Genomic DNA, 25,155 nt, shown 5'->3' with positions numbered 1-25,155 from the left:
ATGCTTAAAATTCCCTCTCACCCTTAAGTGCCAGATCATCCTTGTGACATCCCTCCTGAAAACACATTACTTTTGGTAAGGCTGTCACTGGTAAGCCATAATGCACGAAAACAGAGAGCTGTGGTCTTTAACTGGAGAGGAAGGTTGTTCCAGTGGTTAGGGCACCTGCCTGGGAGATGGGACAGATGAGTGTAATTCCCTGTTCTGCAACACATCTTAGGCAAGTCACTTAGCCTCAATACCCTGTCTGCGAAATGGAAGTAATAGTAATTCCATACCTCACAGAGGTCAACACTCCTGTGAAAATGAGTCCATTAAAGATTCTGAGGCACTCAGATGCTATGGTTACGGGGGGGCATATAAGTAGCATAGATAGATAAAACTGTGCCATAAGGAGATAGTACCCTGAATCGATGCATCATATGTACCTGGACTGTGCTGTCTGAACTATCAAGTGAGCGCTTTGTGGCCAGGAATTGTGTCTTCCTTTACATTTGTACAGTGGCAAGCAAACTGTTGGTGATAAATACATAAATAATAATATTACTATATATTGGAAATTCACAGTACGTGTCTATAAAATGGACATGCATGCACCACCATGTTTTGCCAGTAAGTTTAGGGAGCAGAATGTATGCCAAAGCATTCTGAACATTTCTTTACCTCTTGATAAGCAGCTGGAGGGCATCAGTCAGACCTTCCATAAGAGTGATAACTTCAGAATAGGTTAAGTCTGCACAGGACTTGCCATTGATAGACACCACTTCATCCCCCTCACACAGCCCAGCCTTGGATGCTTTGCTCTTGCTGCGAACCTGATATGAGTTAAAAGTAAATTAAATTCAGAATTGTATAATTAGAGTTAATTACAGCAACTCCATCCCCACATTCTCAGTAGAAAAAAAATGGGTTCATGTATATACTTATTTATAGTACAGTAATACTGAGGAGTCCAAATCAAGGATGAAGCCCTGTTGAGCTAGGTATTTTACTGGAACATAACAAAAGATAATCTGTCCCAGCGAGTTTACAATCTAGGTATCAAACAGAATGCAAAAGGCAGATGAAACAGACCAACGGGGTGGTAATGGCATGAAAGGATGAGGTAATAGTACAAAGAACAGAGTTCAGCAGAAAAGCAAAAGATTTAACTCACCACTCAGCTGGCTACTGAGAGACTACCAGGGGTTTATGTAGATAGCCCAGTAAAATGAGGACCTGACATCCTCTTAGAGACTTAGGCCAATTTTTCAAAAATAAGTCCCTAAAGTAAGGCTCCTCAAGGCCAAGATTTTCATACTTGCGTGCCATTTGACTTCAATGGGAGCTATGGGTGCTCAGCACCTCAGACAATGGCACAAACACTTTTATTTAGGTGACTAACTATAGGCACATCACTCTGGAAAAAATGTTCCTCAATTCAGATTTAGCCAACTTAATTAAGTGCCCTGATTTTCAAAAGTGCTGAAGTGAATGGGTGCCACTGGAGGCTCAACACCTTTGATAATCAGGGCAGCTCTTGTATGGACTCAGCAGCCTAACTTTAGGTACCCTTGTTTTTAGCCCTAGTTTTTGTACACAAATACATACACCTGCCACAACATTTTCTTGCCCTTGAACAACAGTTCAGCTCTACAGATGAGTTAATATAATGTGCATATTTATATACGGTACAGAGAGAAGGAGAAAACAAATGGGCTAAGCTGTAACTGGGCAATTAAAAGAGTATACAACCTGTTGTAATGAATCACTGTTAGGAAGGGAACAAGTCATCATGATAAATCAGGTAAGTATCATGAGAAGAAATCCTATCTAAGTAATCACTGCTGTAAGGGGGAATAGCATATTAAAAGATCAACAAAGGATTTTCAGATGTATTTGTTTTGGCTTCTAAACTATGCACACTCTCTTGATGCCATTATGAACATCACATGATCAAATAACCATTGACAGAAAGTCCAAAAAAAAATAAAATAAATAAACTCTCTAAATCCCACTAGTTAACCCTCAAACTCTTTCTCTGTCACCACCTCCCCTCCCCAAAACTTTTGCCTCTAGTCATGCTAGAAAAAGTCAGGAAGAATAAATGGGGTCAACAGGTCCAGGTTCTTCCAAACAAAGGCAGAAAACAAACCCTATCGTTTGGGATTCCTCTCCAACAATTCCTCATCTCCAACGCCTTTGTGATTAAACTGGAAAGATGTCATCTCCAGATGTCATGACCTGGACTATCTCAGCTGTTGTAGTATCACATGGGGAGAGCAATGATCTCTAAGGCATCTAGCCCCCAACCCATTTAATTCATTATGAGTCCAAAACAATGTCTTAAATTATTGGAACTGGAAACTACTTGTTGAAGACACTCCTCATTCATTCCTTTTAATAAATAGAGTGTACCTCTTCTTAGTGTTAACAGAAGCTGTAAAGCCACATGGAGGAATACTCTAAAATGATTGTCACCAACCGTTTAGGTGCCTAAGATTCCCTCATGCATCTATGTATTCCTCCCAGGGACCTTACAGCACTATATATTCATTAGCCAAGCCTCACAACACTGCTGGGGAGTACAGTTGGTGAGGAACAGATAGGGATCACTTTGCTAAATAATAAAGGGCATCTAGCTTTGTGGTGAAAGGCGACAGCTGTTCAAGAGTGCACAGCAACACATCAAAACAGTTTAGGACAAGAAGCGAAGAGAGATGTTGTATATCCTGCTGCAAATGAAGGGAGAAGTTCAGCAGACAGAAACATGTAATTACCCAGCATGGAATGTGGCTATAACTGCAGGGTTAACAATTCTACTTTTGCAAAAAGTGCAGTGGGAATTTTAATAACCAAAAGTGGCTAGGATTTACATCACATCCACGGAAGAACACCTCCTGCCTTCCACTGCCCCATAACCGATGCTGGGGTATTAAACTAGTACTGGTGCAGAGGAAAGAATGTTACCTGTTGGCATTACCCAATACAGCATCTAGGTTTCCCATCCAAGTGCTAACCCAATCTAACATTTGCTAACTTGTGCTGTGCTCTTGCTAGATCTTTTAGGTTGGTACACACACAAAGAAAGCTTCTTTAATTCTTCTTTGTTGTCCCAAAGGGTTTTATTCTCTCTTCTCAGCTCCTTAAGCTTAGGAGTATACTGATGGGAGAGCCCCATTATTGTTTTAAGCTCCTCTGTTCAGGAGCATAACCAGATCTGTCAATTAGCACAGCCTGCCAAGACTCTCATTAAAGAATCTATCTGATTTTTTACTGCTCCGGTCCTCTTTCCATTTCCAGTACAACATTGTGACCCATCATAGTCACTTTATAAGAAACCATAGACATCTTCAACACCACTCAAGGAATGCCATCCAATTAACTGCTATTTATAAAATACATATTTGGCAAATGTTGTTATATTAACCAGGAAGCGTGCAAACATGTATTATAAAACAACATATATACACAAAGGGGCTGTCATGGAATCTGAACTCTGAACTTTCTATCTTTTGGACATGTATGAATACTTCAGCCTTAATATTATGTTCATAGGTTATGCCATAGACATAAAAACACACATACACATAATCAACAATAATCTTATTAGCTATTTTATTTAATGTTATCACAGGCTTGGGTACAGTAATGTAAATATGTATAGTCCTCAAAACAATTATTTGCTAACTGTGCATCTTGGTATATATACCACACTCATTGGTGTGGTGTCGGCCCATTGTTTCCAATAGGATTACTCCCAGTTTGCACGGGGGCCATTAGTATCTGAGCTTCTGTATAGGATCCCATTTCTGGAGGCAATTCTGTGAGGCAACCCATTTCTGGAGGCAATTCCTGGACTCATAATGCTATTTGAAAATAACAGTGGGACTATAATCCTTTTTTGCTGCTGCTGGCCATTCATTTTGGCTGTTAAAATTTATAAACACCGGTGTGTCACAATATGGCCTTCTGGACATTAGAGAAACAATAATCCAGTGCATACAGGAGCCAGTCGCCACCTTGCAGAGCAGCTAACATTTACAAATATGGAGTGGTATGCTGTGTTTATCCTTTTCTAGCAGGACTATAAACATCCTTGCACTTTGGGAAGCAATGATGGCTTAGATAGTCTTTAGTATGTTTCTCTGCATAAATGAGGTTGGATTTATTTTGTTTTTTAAACGTGGATGACATTTCCCTTAAAATGTTTATAATACAATATAACCCTTAAAGTAAATATTTAGTAGTCATGTTAGAAACAAATTAAATTTACACCAGTTTTTAAAATGCAGAAACATTAACAATAAAAATATATGAACGTTGAAACAGTGTAAATAGAAAATAAATAATTGCTGTGATTTTCACTATAGAAATAAGGAATTCCTACGATGTTAAGGGAAATCGCCTGTTTCTGTCCTTTCACTTCTACTGTAGGTTGCCAATTTGAATCTGGCTCAGGTCAGCAATTGTTACCCAGTTCATAGCTGTTTGGTGATCTATGTGAAATAAATCAGGGGTCTCCATTCATTGTCCAGTGGCAAGATGTCTACATGACTAGGCTGACCAGTAATATGTATCATCAATTTTTAATTAGTCTTACTGGCAGCATCAGAACGAAATGGGCAGCAATTTTCACTCTCCTATTCTTAGACCATGATCCTTTCAGATTAGGGCTCAGGCACATTCCACTGCCCTTCCTACTACCTGAACTTTTCAGTGAGGTCCAAAACCTGTGAGGTGGTGAGCACTTTCTTGAGCTTCTTGAGAAGTGCTGAAAACCTACAGCTCTGGGAGTTGAGGGATGCTCAGATCCTTAAAGGTGATCATCTTGTGGGACTGGGCATAAATAAAAAAATATTCATCTTCATGGCCAGGCTAAACATACACAGCTCTTCTGTCAGCACTTCAGTTATTATGTTGTCAGCTACCAGGAAGTGTTACTCTGAATTTCCTGATTTACCAGTGTAAGTCAAACCCTTAACGTGATTTTGCTGTCACACTGTTGTACTATATTTCCTTTTATTTTTTATTAAATATTTGTAAAATTCTCCATTAACAAATAGTCTTTTATTTTTAATAATTCCCCTTCTCCTTCTACAGCTCTCCATTCACACCTCTGCTCCTGTGGCTTCCCTCCTTCTCTCCTTTCTCTCCACTCCAAAACTGACCTCTTCTTTTTACCCACATGGTAAGCAAGCTCTTCTCCTGACTGTTCAGAAGCCCCTTTCCCAGCATAGGCCAGCCAGCCAGCACCTAGCTACACTCTGCACCCTCTGTGCTCATTGAGAGGTTCCTGCTGAAGTCAAGGGGCAGAGAGCACTGAAGAAGGAACTAGAAGCCAGCTAACTGGTAGTAGCCATTGGACAGGAGGTGCTGCTGTGCTCTGAGTGCAGAAAAACCACGTTGGCTTGCTACTGGCCTAATCTCAAGATATTATCAGGGATTGTAGTTTACCCATAACAGAGTGGGTAAACTAGTGGTGGTCAGAAAATGGGGTGGGGGTGGTGGTTATCCCCACTGAATATTTCCACAAACTGGGAGGGAAATGGTTTTCATCAAAATTTTCAATGGAAATCTTTGACATTTAATTGAAAAAAAATGAAATTTTTCTGTTTTCAGGTTTCTGGTTTTCTGACAAAAGATCAAAAATGTTCAAGGACAGCAGACCCTTTCTTCATTTATTTACTGCATATTATTTACTCAAAAACCCTATTTTCCATTACAAAGTCTCAACAGAAAACACTTTACCAGTCCTAGAGAAAACTGAGAGCTGTTTTTTCTGCTGACAGCCATATAATTTGATTACACAGTGGAAACTGAGGAACCTTTCTTCAGTTGTGGGGAATTCAGCGGCAAGACTCTCATCCATGTAAATCACAAGAGACTCCACCAAAAACAGAAGAGTGTCACTAGTATAAAATCAGTGAAGCCTCATGGCTCAACCTGAGCTTTTTTGACACTATCTGCTCCCACCTTCTTTGGGCTAGTGTTTATAAAGGAATCAAAAATTTCCTCTCTCTAAAACTACTAAATAGGTTGTCATTACTAGGGAAACTTCTGTAAAATTCCAATAGCTTCTCGGTGTTTATAATTAATTTTGTCATATAATCATCGCTGCTGCAGCCTTCCACCACTTGTGCTGAACCTGTCTAGACACCAGCTGCTCTGCTGGAATGTTCTAGTGCTTTACTTCCTTCCCTCTGATGCAGAATGTGTTACTAGTGATGAAAGCTCCGTCCCTGAATGTGGGACTCCTTTTTTTGATCATTCCAGTTATATACCACCTGCTGTTTAGAACTGCAGACTACTCCTTTATTTCTTCACAATGCAAAATTAACATTACCAAACAGTGAAATGTCAACATAAATGGGAACTCTTATGTTTGTCACATTGGCAGGACAGCAACACCATGTTGTAACTGCCAATACTATGCATGTTCGTTAGGTTCTTCTGCATTTTTGTATCATTGCCAGTTCATTGTCCTTGTGTATTCTGAAATAGTTGAACAGTGGAAAAAAATGCAGTTTTTGGAAAATAAAACTATCCTTATTACATTATTGAATATAGGCAAAACCAATAATCTATTGAAGTTTATTCAGCACTATGTAAATATCTCCTGATAGTAAACTGGATATTATGCTGATTTATTTTAAGTTGGTACAGCATGTCTAACTATTACTTGTTATAATGTTCAAATTTTCAGATCATCTCCTTCTGGACAGTTTGATTACAGGACTTGAAGAATGGCTCTGGATTATTTTGACAATTTGGCAAATTTCTATAGGACTTGGGTGCCTAACTCACACAGACTATTTTGAAAATCCCAGCCAAACTATTGTTCATGCTACAGAACTGCTTAAGGATCCAATCCTGCTCCTACTGAAGCCAATTGACTTGACTAGAAGCAGGACTCAGCACTAAGAAACCATAGGAGACTATAAGAGCTCTACTGGTATTTTTTAACTATTTCAAAATCAACCAAAGCATTTTAAGATCAGATGATGCTTGCTGAAAATCTTTTTATTTAGGTGGCAAACTTACCAAATCCATATTTATAATGACAGTACTGATAATCGTAGGATTACTGCTAGTTGCTGCAGTAATCAAATAAAAATGTTAATTAGATATATTCAAATATGCTTCAGAGACTGCTCAGTTTAAAGATAGCTTAATATAATCATACATTTAATTTAATATAGTTAGACATTAAATTTACTTGTAAGAAGTGTTTCATTTTTTCTGGTAATCAATATTTTCATTAATTTATTTTCCCTTGGTCACAAAGTTTATGATCTCCTTTCCTGAGAGTCTTTCTTTTATATTTATGCTAAAAAAATTATGAAATTTCATTTCTTCTGTTTATAAACCCTACAGCAAATACACAGAATTGCAAACCCATTTAAATGTATTAACAAATTATCTGTCAGTTTAATAGAATTAGCAGTGTACAGTACAGTATGTGAGATTATCGGCAGGAAATGGAAGTATCGAATGGTGCAAACTGTTAAAGGATATTAATGCTTTTTATTTATTATTAAGTCAGAGAATTAAAAATATTGTGACTGAAAATGAACTTAACCTGAATTTAGCTAATGAACTTAACCTGAATTTAGCTTATTATAAACTACAGACCCTAAGTCCTAATTTTGCAGTCCCTTACACAGGAGTCCTTCCCTGATCACACAAATAGTCTAATTGATGCCAAAATCATGAGAGAGATGTTAACTCTGGCTTAGTCCACATCAACATACGTTAATCTTCCTCAGTTTTCAACACTGCTACAATTCCTTTTCTGAGTCTTCCCATGCAGGTATTGTCAGGTACACTGAATTCCATACTGGTTTTGTGCACCTGTGGCCACTGAGACCACCAAATTCACTGCCCTCATCATGTAAATACATTGAGCTCAGGGCTCCAGTAGCGCTCAGTGATTACTCAGCACTTAAACTGCTTGCAAGAGCTCTGCTTTATTCTGTGTCAGGTTGTAACTGACTGTGTGTAATAATAAGAGCTTCAGAGTGCCCCACCCTGACTCTCTGTCTGGGAAGCACAGCCTTTAAAGCTAGGGTTGCCTTGCCTTCTGGCCAGTTTTTAACCAGCCTGGCTGATTTTTGTACCGCTTTGTCTTAAAAAGATTTAATGTGCCATTTTTTCTTCATTTGGGACGTTAGCATGCTCTACAATTCACACTCCCCTAGTCCAGACTGTGGCGCCATGTTAGGTTAAGGTTAAAAAAAAAAGTGATAAAAAAACATAAACATACACATATTGTGTTAGGGGTATTTTGTTTGTTTGTTTTGTAAATGGTTATCTAAAACATTTTAGTAATAATTTGCTATAGTTGGCTCTGGGACAGGCGGCCATTGACTGTTTTTTCTGTGTCTCAGAGGTGGTGGCAACCCTATTTAAGGCACAGCTTCTAATACCACAGCATTCATATTTCCTGTTGTGTCATTTACTTCCCCCATCTCCAAGTTTTATATCTTCAAGCAGAAATACATTTACCATTAAATGATCTAGACTGCCGTACGTTACACATTTATAACATCACGGTCTGGATATGAATGAAGGTACAGAAATATAAAACAATGCTTGTCCCCTCTGAGCAAAATGGGCTTGATTCTCCATTGCTTTCGCTTTATGTAGTTATTTATATCAGCTCAAAGTGAGTACAAACATGCTACCAAATCAGAATTCTCTGCTCATTTGTAGTAACAGTGGCACTTTACACTCATTTTGCACAGGTGAAACTTTCTAAAGAAAATGTAAGGCAGTGGAGAACCAGGCCCTGTGCTTGCTGCTTTTGGTGATTTTCATTGTCAATGAATATATACAACTTCCTATTTTGAGCGCAGCCTTTTCCCTCACCCCTTGTATGTTGTTTGTTTTGAACTTGCAAACACATATGCGTGCATAAATTTCCTCACGTGAGTAAAGTTACACAAAGTGTTTGCTGGATTGAAACCAGAGAATTGTTTGCTCTTCAGGACCACAGGTTGTAACTTCCCATAGGCATATGGGCACTTTCTAACACTTGGGTGCTACTAGAACACACATTGTAATAAAGTGCTGCGTGCTCTGTCTCCTGCATTGAGCCAGAGTCTTGCTCCTTCTGTGGGTTCTAGAGCAGGCAGCTGCATTCTACTTGTAATGTCTTCGTGCTCCCGGAGCCCTAAACTTGCATGTTACATTTGTGAGCATATGCTGTAACTGTTCGTACATTACAGAATGTCCTTTTAGAATGTTAGTTACACATAGATATTCAGGGGTATTTTGAAAACAAAAATATGCTTATTCCAGACATAACTACGTGGGTGGGGGAGAGTCCAGCCAGTCACATGGCCAAATCAATGACCTTTCCAATCCTTTGTCCTTCTTTTATCTCTTTTGGTCTCCTCCTCCCCTTCATCCGTAATCCTGTCACTATTTAAAATAGTATTCATTGACGTAAATGCCTATGTATGGTCTGTCCTCCCTCTGTTGCCAGTAGCCATCAAACTACTAGACTTCTGTTGTACTACAAATCAACACCTCTGGAAGCAGTGACACCCTGTGTCAATCTCTCCCTATGCCCTGATTCATTGCACAGAGCAGGTCAAATCCTGTGCTGGCATAAACTCCATGGAAGTCAATGGAGTTAGACCAGTAGACATTTGGACCCAGGGTGTGGAGGGGAGCTAACAGTGACTTGCTGAAAGAAAAGGAGTACTTGTGGCACCTTAGAGACTAACCAATTTATTTGAGCATAAGCTTTCGTGAGCTACAGCTCACTCTGTAGCTCACGAAAGCTTATGCTCAAATAAATTGGTTAGTCTCTAAGGTGCCACAAGTACTCCTTTTCTTTTTGCGAATACAGACTAACACGGCTGTTACTCTGAAACCAGTGACTTGCTAGTCACTTGCACAGGCGGGCCTTATATTTAAAAAATAGTGAGACAGACTGAAGAGAGAAGGCCAAGAAAACCTCTGATGATACCATAGGCCATAATAGAATCAAGTTAGTTTTTTAACTGATTTAGTATCTAGACTTAACAATAGCTGGGTGCATGGTTACATACAGTAATTGGTAAGCAGAAGAATGGAAAACCTAGGGCATAGCCATATACTGTCTGTAGAATGCTGATTTACCTGAAAAGCACTGTTATGCCCAAAACAGAACTCTTCAAATCTGTAGGGAGCCTAAGAAGTTCCAGTTTCCAGGGGACCTCGAATGCTGTCACTGGAGGGTCATGTTCTCAGCTCGTATAAATTGGCATGGCTCCATTGAAATCAGTGGAACTGTACCAATTTACACCAGCTGGAGATCTGACCCAGAGTGTTTAATCAGCTCCAGAACTTGTATTGTTTAGCTCCCCAGCCCACTCCCTCTGACATTCCCCTAGGAATATTTTTGATTTATATAGTGTAATCCCAGCAAGAGCCCTTGTCTTTGATCTCTTTCCAAATCCAACATATTTGCATTACAAGTCTGGAAATATAGGCTAGAAACAGAAAAGTGCAGGCTGAAGAGGGAGAACTCCATGATTCACCCATGAATGTAAAGTTGGTTTTTCATATCAGATAACTTTAAATGTAAAGTGTTTCTCTCTACTGTAGGGTAATCTCTTTATTGGGGCGTAAATAATAACATGAGAGTACAGCACGAGGGAGATGTAGGGAGAAAAGAAGTTGTGTGTTTACACGCTCACACATTTTTCTGTTGCCCACATCTATATTCAGTTTCAGATGTAATCCTTTTGCACTTGCTAGACCCAAGCTAAACCATGGCTTTTCCCTTCAGGTGACAGAAGGCCTCATCCTACACCCATCTGAGTCAATGGGAGTGTTGCCATTGAGTATAACAAGGGCAGGATTAGACCCTAAATTACCTGACATTGGTGTAAGGGCAGAACAGTGGTGTATCGGCCACACATTGTACTAGGCTGTGGGAAATAGATGTCAGCTGAGGATTTGGGTTTACTTGTAAAAAACACTAATACATTTACAAAACTTAAATCTCAGTGAATCATGTGATTGTACTACTTCAACAAAGGTTCAGTGCTCATCCCCTGGCTAGAGAATGCACTATTTTTACTGTGTACATTCTAATCAGATTTATTGGTTTAACTACTTAATGTTACACCGCATTGTTTAACACTCTGGTTTTCTTCCTGTTGCTCTATATATGAGGAATTCCATTTTGCATTGTCTCAACTCAGAGATGTCTATATGCAGTACCTGCTCCCTCCCCTCATGAAAAGAACTGGACCCTAACTATCAGACATAATGCAGAAGTTCCAATTTTTGTAGTGCAAATCAATCAAGTGATGGTTGTAATAAAAAATTACACACATGCTGCTACAGTGGAATAAAGAAGAAGGTCCCACTGTGTATGAACTGTGGAGTATTTGTGTTACCCAGAGCCAGAGAGCAGACTTACCTCAGTAGATGGAAAAGCTTGCCCGAGTTTCCAAAAGCTATTCCTAAATGTACTAACAGTATAATCTTGCTAATGGTTGCCTTTTGCTCTGGCAGAAATCCAAGGCTAGCAACTGAAGAAGGGATGAGGTAATGACCTCCAAAATATTGATCTGGTATGCTGACGACACAGCAAATTTCCCAACAGTGAGCCCTGGGCCTTACTTTAAGGCTCTGCATTATACTGACAGACATTGTGCTGGATGAGTGATGGTTTTCTCCAGTTATTATTTTTATTAATACAATATGATGCTTGGTGTTACATTGCACACTTTTAGTTGGCATTTTGAAGTGTCCTGTTTTATATAGCAAAGGATCAGACCAACTTCCTCTACTAATGCTCCCTTTGACTTCAAGTGTGTATGACTAGGGGCACGGCTACACTAGAGAGTTTTCAGCAGCGCAGCTGCACCGGTACAGCTGCGCCACTGTAAACTGTCTAATGTAGCTGCTCTAAGCCCACAGGACCAGCCCCTGCAAACAGCAGAAGCTATGCTGGTGGGAGAAGCTCTCCCGCTGACATAGTGCTGCCCACACTGGTGTTTATATCAGTGTACCTTATGTTGCTCAGGGGGTGCTTTATTCACACCCATGAACTACATAAATTATGCCAACATAAGCTGTAGGGTAGACAGCATAGAAGAAGAAAAAGGGAAATACTGCCACTCAACAGGATGCCAGTCCCTGACCTATTCCATTCCCAGTCTCACTTTTCTTCCTATCACCCTTCCCTACTGGTGGCCTGCTGCATGCTGCCTGACTTATTTTTCAACCCTAATGAACTTTTATTTTTTCTTGTACATAGCATCTATATCCTCCTTTTTTCTACTGATTTTTCTTTTTCCTCGGCAGAGAGAATAATTGAATTGCCACTGCCCTTTTGAAATAAAGCGAGAACAATGCTACTTCAGTGAGCGTGTTTTGTTATTCAAATAGCATCACAATGATAGGGTACTTCCTCTCCCTTTCAGCACTGGTTGTGAGATCAAAGATCCTAGAAATGGGAGAACATTGTGGCCTAAAAATGCATTGCCTGTATTATAGCAACTGCACCAAGGTAGCCATGGTGGAAGTACTAGCTTACAGCGAGCTCACATCTAACTTTGAGCAATAATACAAATGCCGATACCAGAAGGTTAGCACCAGTGCAGTTGCAACATTATTATCATGTATTACTTATTGCTGAGAGTGCCATCAATGTGCTAGACACTTTCTAAACAGAAAAGGCAGCACTGTCCCTCTGCTAAGGAGCTAATAATCAAAAGACGTGTAAACAAAGAGTAAGGGGCATGCATACAACAAAATATGATAGCCTGCTTCATGGTAATACAAGGTCATGTAAATACAATTTTGAAATACTAGAGGTTATATAGAAAAGGAGTACTTGTGGCACCTTAGAGACTAACCAATTTATTTGAGCATAAGCTTTCGTGAGCTACAGCTCATTTCATCGGATGCATCCGATGAAGTGAGCTGTAGCTCACGAAAGCTTATGCTCAAATAAATTGGTTAGTCTCTAAGGTGCCACAAGTACTCCTTTTCTTTTTGCGAATACAGACTAACACGGCTGTTACTCTGAAACCTGAAATATAAAGGTCACCAATAATGTCTCTGGGATCTGAGATAGGATTGGATTACTCACTTTGCTGCACTGCAAGCATGCATCACTTCAAACCAAGTGTCATTTTATAGAGAGTTAAGTTTTGTAGTTATATCTGGGATTATGTATTGGTTTCTGTAAGTATAACAACGAAAATATTAATTCCATAGAATGTATTACTGGCAGGATTATTCTTTGTTCCACAGTGTTCTGAAAAGAATGGTGCCTAGAAAAGTGCGAGAAATCTGGTTGTTGGGGGTTTTTTTTGCTTTTGTTTTTTAGAGGGATAGAGGAGGTGGGTGTTTGCTGGAAATCTTTCTTCTCCACTTAGCTTCACCTCAAGAATATGTTTGTGAATCCAATGGTTCCTCCTGCCATCTTCATCTGATCCCCCTGCGCTGATTTTCCTGACTAGCTCATTCCTAATTCATGATGTGCGCACCATAAATTCAACCTACTAGCAGGCAAAGGAGCCACTCGCTACCAATATGCACTTACATACATATGCTCCTATCTCCATATCCTGTATCAATTACTCACTCCTATGTGCCTATCCAATCTCATTTTCATTCTATCAGTCATCTGCCCTAATTCTGTTGGCCTGGGAGGTTTGTCATTACAAACTCAGATAAGAGATAACACGCTTGATCCTTAATGCAAAACTAGTCCAACAGGAGCTACAGTTAAATCTTTATTCTATCTTCCTGAAATGGTCTAGTTTATGATAATCCCCTAACATTATATCATGAGTTTTCAAATATACAAGCAAGGCATGTGTCCATCTGCTTGAAAGGAATAGCAAAGGAAGCATAATGAGAAACAAGTGTATTTTTATAGGTTTCTTTTTCACTAAGTACCACAGCTATCCCCGTCAATGATGTCACTGTGTTATGTTGAAATGTGTACCCAGTGATGTATTTTTTGCCACTTGTCTCACTGCTGGTGCAGCAATTCAGTCAACACCAAAAGGGCCATGAGATGAAAAGGAGTGGTTCTGTCTCACTTCTGCTGAGAAAGCAATGGCTTTACGTTATTAAACGCAGGGACTGCCTTTTAATATGTGTTTGTACGATGCTTAGCATAGTTGGGCCTGGATCTCAGCGAGGGCCTCTAGGTACTACTGTAATAAAAATAAATAATACTCAAATCATGCAATAATACAATGGAATAAAAAAAGTGAGTAGCTATTAAAGGAATAAAACCATTAAAAGAATAATCTTCCTGTACTAACATACACAATAGGGTTCTTTTGAGAATAATACCAGTCCCAGTATAGATGGCCCTTAAAAACAAAACCACAGACCTGAAAGTCCCCTGGATCCAAACCTGCTCAGCTGAGAGCACAAAGTTGAGAGTTGGTTCCAAACCCAATGATTTGGTCCCATTTCTAAGTGGAATATCCAGTCAATCAAATGATCTGATTATCAAACACTTTTAAAGGTCCCTACCTGTTTCTGTTTGAGTGATTCTGCAGCTCCTTCCATTTGGTTTCACTCATCAAGGTGAAATTCTGCCAAGCTCTGCCATTCTTTGATTGGTTTAATTTCAAACCAGGCAAAACTCGCAGAAGTTTCACACAGTTTCCCCGTGTTCGGTTGAAAAGTGGCCAACGTTAGAGAATCTTGCTGAACTCCTCAGTGGACCTGGCGTAAGTTTAAGGCTTGTCATGAAACAGGAAGCCAGGCAAGTTTTTTTTCAGGTGGTGGTACAAAAGTTACACACAAATCCAGTTAGCAAGCTCCTAACTTGCTTGACAATTTTCCCTCCATCCCCACCTATCCCATTTCAGAATAACTTCCTGATCACTGTTGTCCACGCTAAGGATTGCAACATGCTTAACAACTTAGCTCTGAGAAGGGAAAACTCCACCAAGCAGACATGTGGACTAGGTTTTGTTTTCTGTGTGGAGATGTGCATGTGAAATGTGCACATACATGCACCTTGCCCTGCCATCCCTTTGCTCTCCCTGACAGCTCTTTTCTTGTGAGTCAGCAGGGGATTCTGAGTTTCATCAGTTTCAGACTCCTGCTGGTTCAAAATAACAACTAACAGGGCAGCAGAGGGATGAAGACCTAAAGTTCATGCATGCATCCACAGCACATACTTGCCCACAATGGGAAGCCAATAAACCCAGTGTTCCGAATTAGTTTTATTTGTGTTTCCAAGCTGAAGAAATGAGGTTTTAAGGTTCAGCAAGCCTCAGGCAGCAGTGCTGGAACTAGGGGTGCTGGGGGCACAGCATTAATAACAACCAAATACCTGGTTTCTGCTTTCAGCACTCCCACTATAAAAATTGTTCCAGCACCTCTGCCCTCATGTTGAAGGGACCGATAATAAAATAAACGATTGGTGGAGATTTTGAAACAAAAAAATCTCATTTTTCAACGGGATATGTCCCTTCAAGAACTCATTGGGGAAGCAGTTTGTCCAGTGATTTAAACCGAGACAGAATTTCTGGATTCTAGTCCTACTTCTGCCACTGACTCTACCACTGGCTTGATATATTGCCTTGGGCAAGTCTCTTTGGCCAAAATTTTTAATACTGGCCTCAAACTTTGGTTGCCCAAATTGAGACAGCTAGTGCCTCAAAATGGTCACCAAAAAATTAAGGCATCCAAACTGAAGGGGGTATTCCTGAATATTGGGCCCTTAGCCTCTTTCAGGTCTTGTCTAAACTCAGAGGTTCCACAGGTTCAGTTTAAATTAGGTTTTAACCTGATTTAGCTAGGTTGATGGTAACCCTTCGGTGGACACTCTTTTCAGTTTGAGTGGCTTATTTAGATTTAGTTTAAACATGTTCCTAATTGATTTTAACCTAAACTGAAATAAACCTGGTTTAAACTGAAATTAGAGTGTCCATGCAGCTTTTGGTGCTGGTTTAAAAATCAGACTGTAAGTGAAATTGTGGCAACTTTCTCATGTTGACCAGCCCCTGTACAATAATACACCCTTCACGGAGCTGTTGTGAGGATTAGTAAGTGCTCAGGAATTGCTTTTTGGTCCTTAAATAAAAGGTGCTACAGAAAGTTTTTCTATAGAATTCCAATCAAAGGCTTAGCTCTGTATATCCCAGATATAAAGAGTTCAGATATGAAATCTGCATTGGAATCAGTGAGTCCAAATCATGGCCATCTCCTCATATAAGGGCTTAAGGCACCAGGGTCCATTTGCATTTGACTTGTTGTTTAGAAATAATATCATTCTTAGAATAGCATGAAATGCATGAAATTACATGAGCAGCGATGAAAGAGAATAATCAAGCAGCACGATGTTTTAACGAACATTACTTGGTTGTGGGAAATGGTATCTTCCTTTTCTGACTTTTAGCCCTCAACTATGAACTGTCTACTTGTGGGCAGCACCCAAAGCACACACATGCCTGAACAGGGCTGATCCAGAGAGGTACTGATACCACAGCTCCCATGAATTTCAAGGCTCGGTGTGCTGCAGGATTAGGCCTACCCTTAGGTTTCTTTTCAAAGCAGCTGCCATTGACTTCAGGCTTTCTCATTTGTTGTTGACAATTGTCTTGTCATTAACAGGTTTCAGAGTAACAGCCGTGTTAGTCTGTATTCGCAAAAAGAAAAGGAGTACTTGTGGCACCTTAGAGACTAACCAATTTATTTGAGCATAAGCTTTCGTGAGCTACAGCTCACTTCATCGGATGCATACTGTGGAAAATACAGAAGATGTTTGTTTTTATACACACAAATCATGAAAAAATGGGTGTTTATCACTACAAGAGGTTTTCTCTCCCCCCCGACCCCACTCTCCTGCTGGTAATAGCTTATGTAAAGTAATCACTCTCCATACAATGTGTATGATAATCAAGGTGGCCATTTCCAGCACAAATCCAGGTTTTCTCCCCCCCAAACAAACCCACCTTGATTATCATACACATTGTAAGGAGAGTAATTACTTTACATAAGCTATTACCAGCAGGAGAGTGGGGTGGGGGGAGAGAAAACCTTTTGTAGTGATAAACACCCATTTTTTCACGATTTGTGTGTATAAAAACAAACATCTTCTGTATTTTCCACAGTATGCATCCGATGAAGTGAGCTATAGCTCACGAAAGCTTATGCTCAGATAAACTGGTTAGTCTCTAAGGTGCCACAAGTACTCCTTTTCTTTTTGTCATTAACAATAAGCTATCACTGACTTCAGTAGGAGCTGTGGGCACTCAGTGTCTCTGAAAATCAGGCCATAAAGGCCTCTGTGTTCCCTTTTCCCTTTGCTCCTGTTCGCACAATCCCTTTTCCAGTACATGTATTTTTCTGTTCCTTAGCAAAGCTGGTCCACGTTTTTCAAATTTCAAAATTAAAAAGAGGAAACAAGTTTGAAAAAGCTTTGGTGGAAACAATTTCCTTTTTCTTCCACCAACTTTATTTTCCAATGATACACTCCTCCAAATAAGCACACTGAGAAGGTCAAACAAAAGATGCCATTTTAGCTAACATAAGGAAATTAGATGATTTCTCCCAAGTGCTCTCTTCCTGCACATGCTCAGCTTTTCAGCTCCTCACCCCTAACAGTGTGAAAATTACAGCTACTGGCAAGTTCAGGCCCATTGGCTACTTCCCACACCACTGACTAGTTTCCAGTGACCACACCATACAGCTTTATGTACTGTTGGACAGGCAGGGACTTTACAGAAATCATCCAACCATTGCTTCATCATTCAGAGCTCTCTTATTCCTATAGGGCACTTATATGTCTGTGGCTGAGTCAGGGAATACAGTTCCAGTATAACATAACAGAAATTCTGTTTGCTTATTATATATTTTCTCATCCCTGTCCTCTCAAACCAACTAGTGGTTCCTCCAGTTCAGGGATATTTCACAGTGGCAAGGCCATCTAGAGAAACCGGCACTAATGCTGGCAGTGCTGTACCTGCTCTGTGGAAAAGGGAGAGCTATAGTCTCCAGGGCTGTAAATCCAGCACCTCTTGCCAAAGCATTCATTCTTTTTTATTATTCATTTTTTAATATTGGATGCTTGTTGGATGCTAATGAAATCTCCTGTCATCAGAGTACAAAACAGGCCAGATCATGCATTTTTGACATTTGTGGGACACTTACAAAGGAAGTACAGGGCACACCTTCCAAAACTCCAGCTTGAAATATAACAGTTTCCATATTGCCTGGCACCTGTGTCAAAGAGAATTCTATTTTTAGAGTGGTGCTCCACTGAAGCAGCTATATAAGGTTGTGCTGAGGAGATCATTGCTTTTGTATAACATATCAGAATGCCCATTATTCACTGGGGGAGGAAAAGGGCCTGATTCTGCTCTCATTTACACTGGTGTATAAATCAGGAGGAATTCCAGTGAAGTCAGTGGTTTAAAAAAAGAAGTATGAGATCAGAACCAAGGCCAGTATTTTGGTTTTGAATAGTAAAGATACATATTCTCCTTTTCCCCCAGAGCATAACATCTTAAAGATAATGTTCTAATCTTTAAAAATATGAGAGCGGGTTCATGATTAAACCAAATGATGCAAGGGAACATGGATGTTCCAAGTACATGGAAATGAGATCTGTTTGCATAGTAAGCTAACAATAGCCTCGTAAACTAGTAATAGACTAACAGGGGAATCCCACTAAAGTTTCTACTCTTGTTCCATGAAGAAATTACTGGATAGGATACTTGATACCTACTATAGTGGTATTTAGATTTGATAGTAATTTGTTTTCAGCTATAATTCTATTAGTTGCACTGGATTTGCAACAGTGAGGACTAAATGAGATATCAGGGCTAAATTACCACTGGGTCCATTTCTGCTATAGAATTTAAGCATCAGGATAAATAAAGGCAGCACTGGATTGATTCTTTACATTGGCTTTACGCAGTTGTATGTAACTTCTCTGACTTCAGTCCTCATCTAACCTGTTTTGCTTCAAGTAATTAAAAGTATAAAGAGTCAGGCTGTCTCAGGCTGGACTAAGTAACAGCAACACACAAATTATAGGAGACTCTGAGGATGAGACACAGCAACTGGAATCAGTGTTCACATTCCAATAGCATAAGGCAAGGCGGCAGTCAGTGGCATGCTGCAGAACAGGATAAGGCAGGCCTGGCCTGGTGGCAGAGCAGAAGTCTGGGCAATAATTGCTGAATAGTCATGATCAGGACATTCTCCTACCCACCAAACATGCTGAGCCAGGAACAGCAACACAAGGGCATTCTCTGCTTCTTTGTGACATTCGAAACTCACAAGGAAAAGCCCTGCACAGTCTGGATCATTTCATTGCAGAACTATTAAATCAAATGATTTTCAGCAGAAATAAAGTGCCAGTCTTTATGGCAAGCAGTTCATGCATGGCAAGGTGTTCCCGCTCCAGTTTACAAAACTCTATCCTTTTTCAAGCTATATAACTCATCTTTTAAAATATCTGCATCACTTTTGAATATAATAGGAGAGATTTAAACAGAACAGCTGGACAACCTTATGGTGACACAGGACATTTTCCATGTAATTGTAGGGACTGTTCAACATGACCTAAGAAAGGCTAGAAAGAAGTTAGCAGGCTAAACAGAGTTAAACTTTTCAAGGCTTTTAAAATAAAGCAATACTACCCTCTACTGGCAAAGTTCTAGGCCATGCCAATATCCAATCAAAGGAGTTTCAGAGTAACAGAGTATAACCAGCACTTTTTTGTTAATTAGTTATAATCCAAAACACTATCATAATTGGCAGGTAATTACAGTAATTAATATGTTGAATTTCAGAGAACAAGTCATACAGCAATTCTACTGTAAGAAATTTAGTAGGAGTTCCAGGTCAATGCAGCATTCACTCTAGCGTACTAAGAAAATATCAGCCGCTCATCCCTCCCATTCTACCCTTAAAGCTTCTAATTCTCCTCTGAACTGCTCATCCCTCTCTCTCCATCCATTCTACAAGGCATTTTACACTCTCCCGGGTCTCTTCTCGTATTCGTCTAGTACACCCAGAAAGCACCCAAAAAACCTTCCTCCTCACTGCAATTCTCTTCTTCTTCTTGAATGTCCCCTCTCACCACTGGCTTCTTCATGACACACACAAAAGACATGAATACCCCATTTGATCCACTTCCCAGATGTCAATCTCAGACCGGATTCCTAATATGCCTCTCCCCAATCCCTGAACCAGTTCCTCTGTGGGACTGGCCTCCTACACCCCTTAATCGCAGCTCCCTACTCTCACCCACCAAGGAACTGTAAGGGTTAATTCATATCTTTGTGGACTGCGCATTTGCATGCTTTTATAATGGAAAGGAAAATATACAGAACTGTATTCACTGTGGTACTGGGGGCTGTGCCTTTAAGGGCTGAGTTTCTAGACCGAGTCTGGGTGGGGCTCTCTGCAGCTCTTGTTATGCACCTGAGCTGGACTTAGACCCAGGGTAAAGCAGAGTTCTTGTAAGCACCAAGGCCCAGATCAACAAAGGGACTTAAGTGTCAAGTGAGCTTAGGCACCTACAGGATTAGGTGGCAGCTGTGCAGGGGTTTTATGGATTTTAGTGGCACCTAAAACAGGAATTTCGGCATCTAAATCTGAGGTTTAGGCACTTAAGTTTCCAAAGTAAAATTCTCTAGGCACCTAAATTTCTGCCTCTGGACATGCTCACTGATGCCTTGTTCTGGGCATTCAGCCACCTAAGCCCCAGTGCGATCCACAAGCCAAGAGATAATGGATGTTCCTTCGCTTAACGGAACTCATTGTAAGTCCTCATCCAGTAGGAAGCTCAGAGCATTTCTACCAGATTAGGCCCCATGCAAAACCTGGCCAGAGGAGGTTGTGGTGCCTAAATTGTAACTTGTAGCCAAATGGTTAGAGCACTCACCTGGAAATAGGAGACCATGATTTAACTACCCCGCTGCCTGAGGATTTGAACAGGAATCTCCTGCCTCTCAGGAGAAGTGCAAATGTGGTGCCACTAAGCCCTGGTCTACACTAGGACTTTAGGCCGAATTTAGCAGCATTAAATCGATGTAAACCTGCACCCGTCCACACGATGAAGCCCTTTATTTTGACTTAAAGGGCTCTTAAAATCGATTTCCTTACTCCACCCCTGACAAGTGGATTAGCGCTTAAATCGGCCTTGCCGGCTCGAATTTGGGGTACTGTGGACACAATTCGATGGTATTGGCCTCCGGGAGCTATCCCAGAGTGCTCCATTTTGACTGCTCTGGACAGCACTCTCAACTCAGATGCACTGGCCAGGTAGACAGGAAAAGAACCGCGAACTTTTGAATCTCATTTCCTGTTTGGCCAGCGTGGCAAGCTGCAGGTGACCATGCAGAGCTCATCAGCAGAGGTGACCATGATGGAGTCTCAGAATCGCAAAAGAGCTCCAGCATGGACCGAACGGGAGGTACGGGATCTGATCGCTGTATGGGGAGAGGAATCCGTGCTATCAGAACTCCGTTCCAGTTTTTGAAATGCCAAAACCTTTGTCAAAATCTCCCAGGGCATGAAGGACAGAGGCCATAACAGGGACCTGAAGCAGTGCCGCGTGAAACTGAAGGAGCTGAGGCAAGCCTACCAGAAAACCAGAGAGGCGAACGGCCGCTCCGGGTCAGAGCCCCAAACATGCCGCTTCTATGATGAGCTGCATGCCATTTTAGGGTGTTCAGCCACCACTACCCCAGCCGTGTTGTTTGACTCCTTCAATGGAGATGGAAGGAAGCAGGTTTTGGGGACGAAGAAGATGATGATGATGATGAGGTTGTAGATAGCTCACAGCAAGCAAGCGGAGAAACCAGTTTTCCCGACAGCCAGGAACTGTTTCTCACCCTGGACCTGGAGCCAGTACCCCCCGAACCCACCCAAGGCTGCCTCCTGGACCCAGCAGGCGGAGAAGGGACCTCCGGTGAGTGTACCTTTTAAAATACTATACATGGTTTAAAAGCAAGCATGTGAAAGGATTACTTTGCCCTGGCATTCGCGGCTCTCCTGGATATACTCCCAAAGCCTTTGCAAAAGGTTTCTGGGGAGGGCAGACTTATTGCGTCCTTCATGGTAGGACACTTTACCACTCCAGGCCAGTAACACGTACTCGGGAATCATTGTACAACAAAGCATTGCAGTGTATGTTTGCTGGTGTTCAAACAACATCCGTTCTTTATCTCTCTGTGTTATCCTCAGGAGAGTGAGATATAATCCATGGTCACCTGGTTGCAATACGGTGCTTTTCTTCAGGGGACACTCAGAGGAGCCCATTCCTGCTGGGCTGTTTGCCTGCGGCTGAACAGAAATGTTCCCCGCTGTTAGCCACAGGGAGGGGGGGAGGGTTGAGGGGGTAGCCACGCGGTGGGGGGGGGGGGGGCAAAATGCGACCTTGTAACGAAAGCACATGTGCTATGTATGTAATGTTAACAGCAAGGTTTACCCTGAAAGAGTGTAGCCAGTGTTTTATAAAATGTGTCTTTTTAAATACCGCTGTCTCTTTTTTTTTCTCCACCAGCTGCATGTGTTTCAATGATCACAGGATCTTCTCCTTCCCAGAGGCTAGTGAAGATTAGAAAGAAAAAAAAACGCACTCGAGATGAAATGTTCTCCGAGCTCATGCTGTCCTCCCACACTGACAGAGCACAGACGAATGCGTGGAGGCAAATAATGTCAGAGTGCAGGAAAGCACAAAATGACCGGGAGGAGAGGTGGCGGGCTGAAGAGAGTAAGTGGCGGGCTGAAGAGAGGGCTGAAGCTCGAATGTGGCGGCAGCGTGATGAGAGGAGGCAGGATTCAATGCTGAGGCTGCTGGAGGACCAAACCAGTATGCTCCAGTGTATGGTTGAGCTGCAGGAAAGGCAGTTGGAGCACAGACTACCACTACAGCCCCTGTGTAACCAACCGCCCTCCTCCCCAAGTTCCATAGCCTCCACACCCAGACGCCCAAGAACGCGGTGGGGGGGCCACCGGCCAACCAGCCACTCCGCCACAGATGATTGCCCAAAAAAAAGAAGGCTGTCATTCAATAAATTTTAAAGTTGTAAACTTTTAAAGTGCTGTGTGGCATTTTCCTTCCCTCCTCCACCACCCCTCCTGGGCTACCTTGGTAGTCATCCCCCTATTTGTGTGATGAATGAATAAAGAATGCATGAATGTGAAGCAACAATGACTTTATTGCCTCTGCAAGCGGTGATCGAAGGGAGGAGGAGAGGGTGGTTAGCTTACAGGGAAGTAGAGTGAACCAAGGGGCGGGGGGTTTCATCAAGGAGAAACAAACAGAACTTTCACACCGTAGCCTGGCCAGTCATGAAACTGGTTTTCAAAGCTTCTCTGATGCGTACTGCGCCCTCCTGTGCTCTTTTAACCGCCCTGGTGTCTGGCTGCGCGTAACCAGCAGCCAGGCGATTTGCCTCAACCTCCCACCCCGCCATAAACGTCTCCCCCTTACTCTCACAGATATTGTGGAGCACACAGCAAGCAGTAATAACAGTGGGAATATTGGTTTCGCTGAGGTCTAAGCGAGTCAATAAACTGCGCCAGCGCGCCTTTAAACGTCCAAATGCACATTCTACCACCATTCCGCACTTGCTCAGCCTGTAGTTGAACAGCTCCTGACTACTGTCCAGGCTGCCTGTGTACGGCTTCATGAGCCATGGCATTAAGGGGTAGGCTGGATCCCCAAGGATACATATAGGCATTTCAACATCCCCAACAGTTATTTTCTGGTCTGGGAATAAAGTCCCTTCTTGCAGCTTTTGAAACAGACCAGAGTTCCTGAAGATGCGAGCATCATGTACCTTTCCCGGCCATCCCAAGTTGATGTTGGTGAAACGTCCCTTGTGATCCACCAGAGCTTGCAGCATTATTGAAAAGTACCCCTTGCGGTTTATGTACTCGCCGGCTTGGTGCTCCGGTGCCAAGATAGGGATATGGGTTCCATCTATGACCCCACCACAGTTAGGGAATCCCATTGCAGCAAAGCCATCCACTATGACCTGCACATTTCCCAGGGTCACTACCCTTGATATCAGCAGATCTTTGATTGCGTGGGCTACTTGCATCACAGCAGCCCCAACAGTAGATTTGCCCACTCCAAATTGATTCGCAACTGACCGGTAGCTGTCTGGTGTTGCAAGCTTCCACAGGGCTATCGCCACTCGCTTCTCAACTGTGAGGGCTGCTCTCATCTTGGTATTCATGCGCTTCAGGGCAGGGGAAAGCAAGTCACAAAGTTCCATGAAAGTGCCCTTACGCATGCGAAAGTTTCGCAGCCACTGGGAATCATCCCAGACCTGCAACACTATGCGGTCCCACCAGTCTGTGCTTGTTTCCCGAGCCCAGAATCGGCGTTCCACAGCATGAACCTGCCCCATTAGCACCATGATGCATGCATTGGCAGGGCCCATGCTTTCAGAGAAATCTGTGTCCATGTCCTGATCACTCACGTGACCGCGCTGACGTCGCCTCCTCGCCCGGTATCGCTTTGCCAGGTTCTGGTGCTGCATATACTGCTGGATAATGCGTGTGGTGTTTAATGTGCTCCTAATTGCCAAAGTGAGCTGAGCGGCCTCCATGCTTGCCTTGGTATGGCGTCCGCACAGAAAAAAGGCACAGAATGATTGTCTGCCGTTGCTCTGCCGGAGGGAGGGGCGACTGACGACACGGCTTACAGGGTTGGCTTCAGAGAGCTAAAATCAACAAAGGGGGTGGCTTTACATCAAGGAGTATTTCAGGCAGGACTTCACGGAGGGTTCCAATAAGAAATGGTGCACCTAAGTTATTGTTCTTATTGGAACAAGGAGGTTAGCCTGGCCTCTGATTGATACATGGCTAGATTTACCTCGCTGCACCTTCTCTGTGAGTGACTGCAGTGTGACCTAGAGGAATGAGTCCCCTAGACAGGGGAGGAGGCAAATGAGTACAAAAGAAATCTGGTCTATTTCTTGTTTTGATCCACTCCATCTATCTTTTACATCTTTGGCTGGCAGCAGACGGTGCAGAAGGACTGCATGCCATCCACATCTCATGGCTGCTCGGCAGAAGACGGTACAATAGGACTGCTAGCAATCCATATTGCCTGCCTGCCTGCTCACCATAAGACGGTTCAATAGGACTGACTGCCGGACTTAAGAGAATGACCTGGTCAAGTCACTAAAAATTTAGTCCCTGCGCCCATGTCTG

The 25,155-nt window shown here is 41.9% G+C and overlaps 1 protein-coding gene across 2 annotated transcripts in view; it reads right to left on the bottom strand.

Annotated features, from left to right (window-relative positions):
• Positions 1–25,155, bottom strand: part of SYNPO2 (synaptopodin 2) — a 123,490-nt gene that overhangs the window by 36,919 nt on the left and 61,416 nt on the right. For both annotated transcript variants that reach the window (XM_007054447.4, XM_037897118.2), the window contains exon 2: positions 664–815. In XM_007054447.4, the coding sequence (XP_007054509.2) occupies positions 664–815 (152 nt within the window). The remainder of the gene's footprint in view (positions 1–663; positions 816–25,155) is intronic.

The sequence above is a fragment of the Chelonia mydas genome, chromosome 4 (genome assembly GCF_015237465.2).
Source record: "Chelonia mydas isolate rCheMyd1 chromosome 4, rCheMyd1.pri.v2, whole genome shotgun sequence".
NCBI classification, from domain to species: Eukaryota; Metazoa; Chordata; order Testudines; family Cheloniidae; genus Chelonia; species Chelonia mydas.
This window is presented reverse-complemented; position numbering and strand designations above follow the sequence as displayed.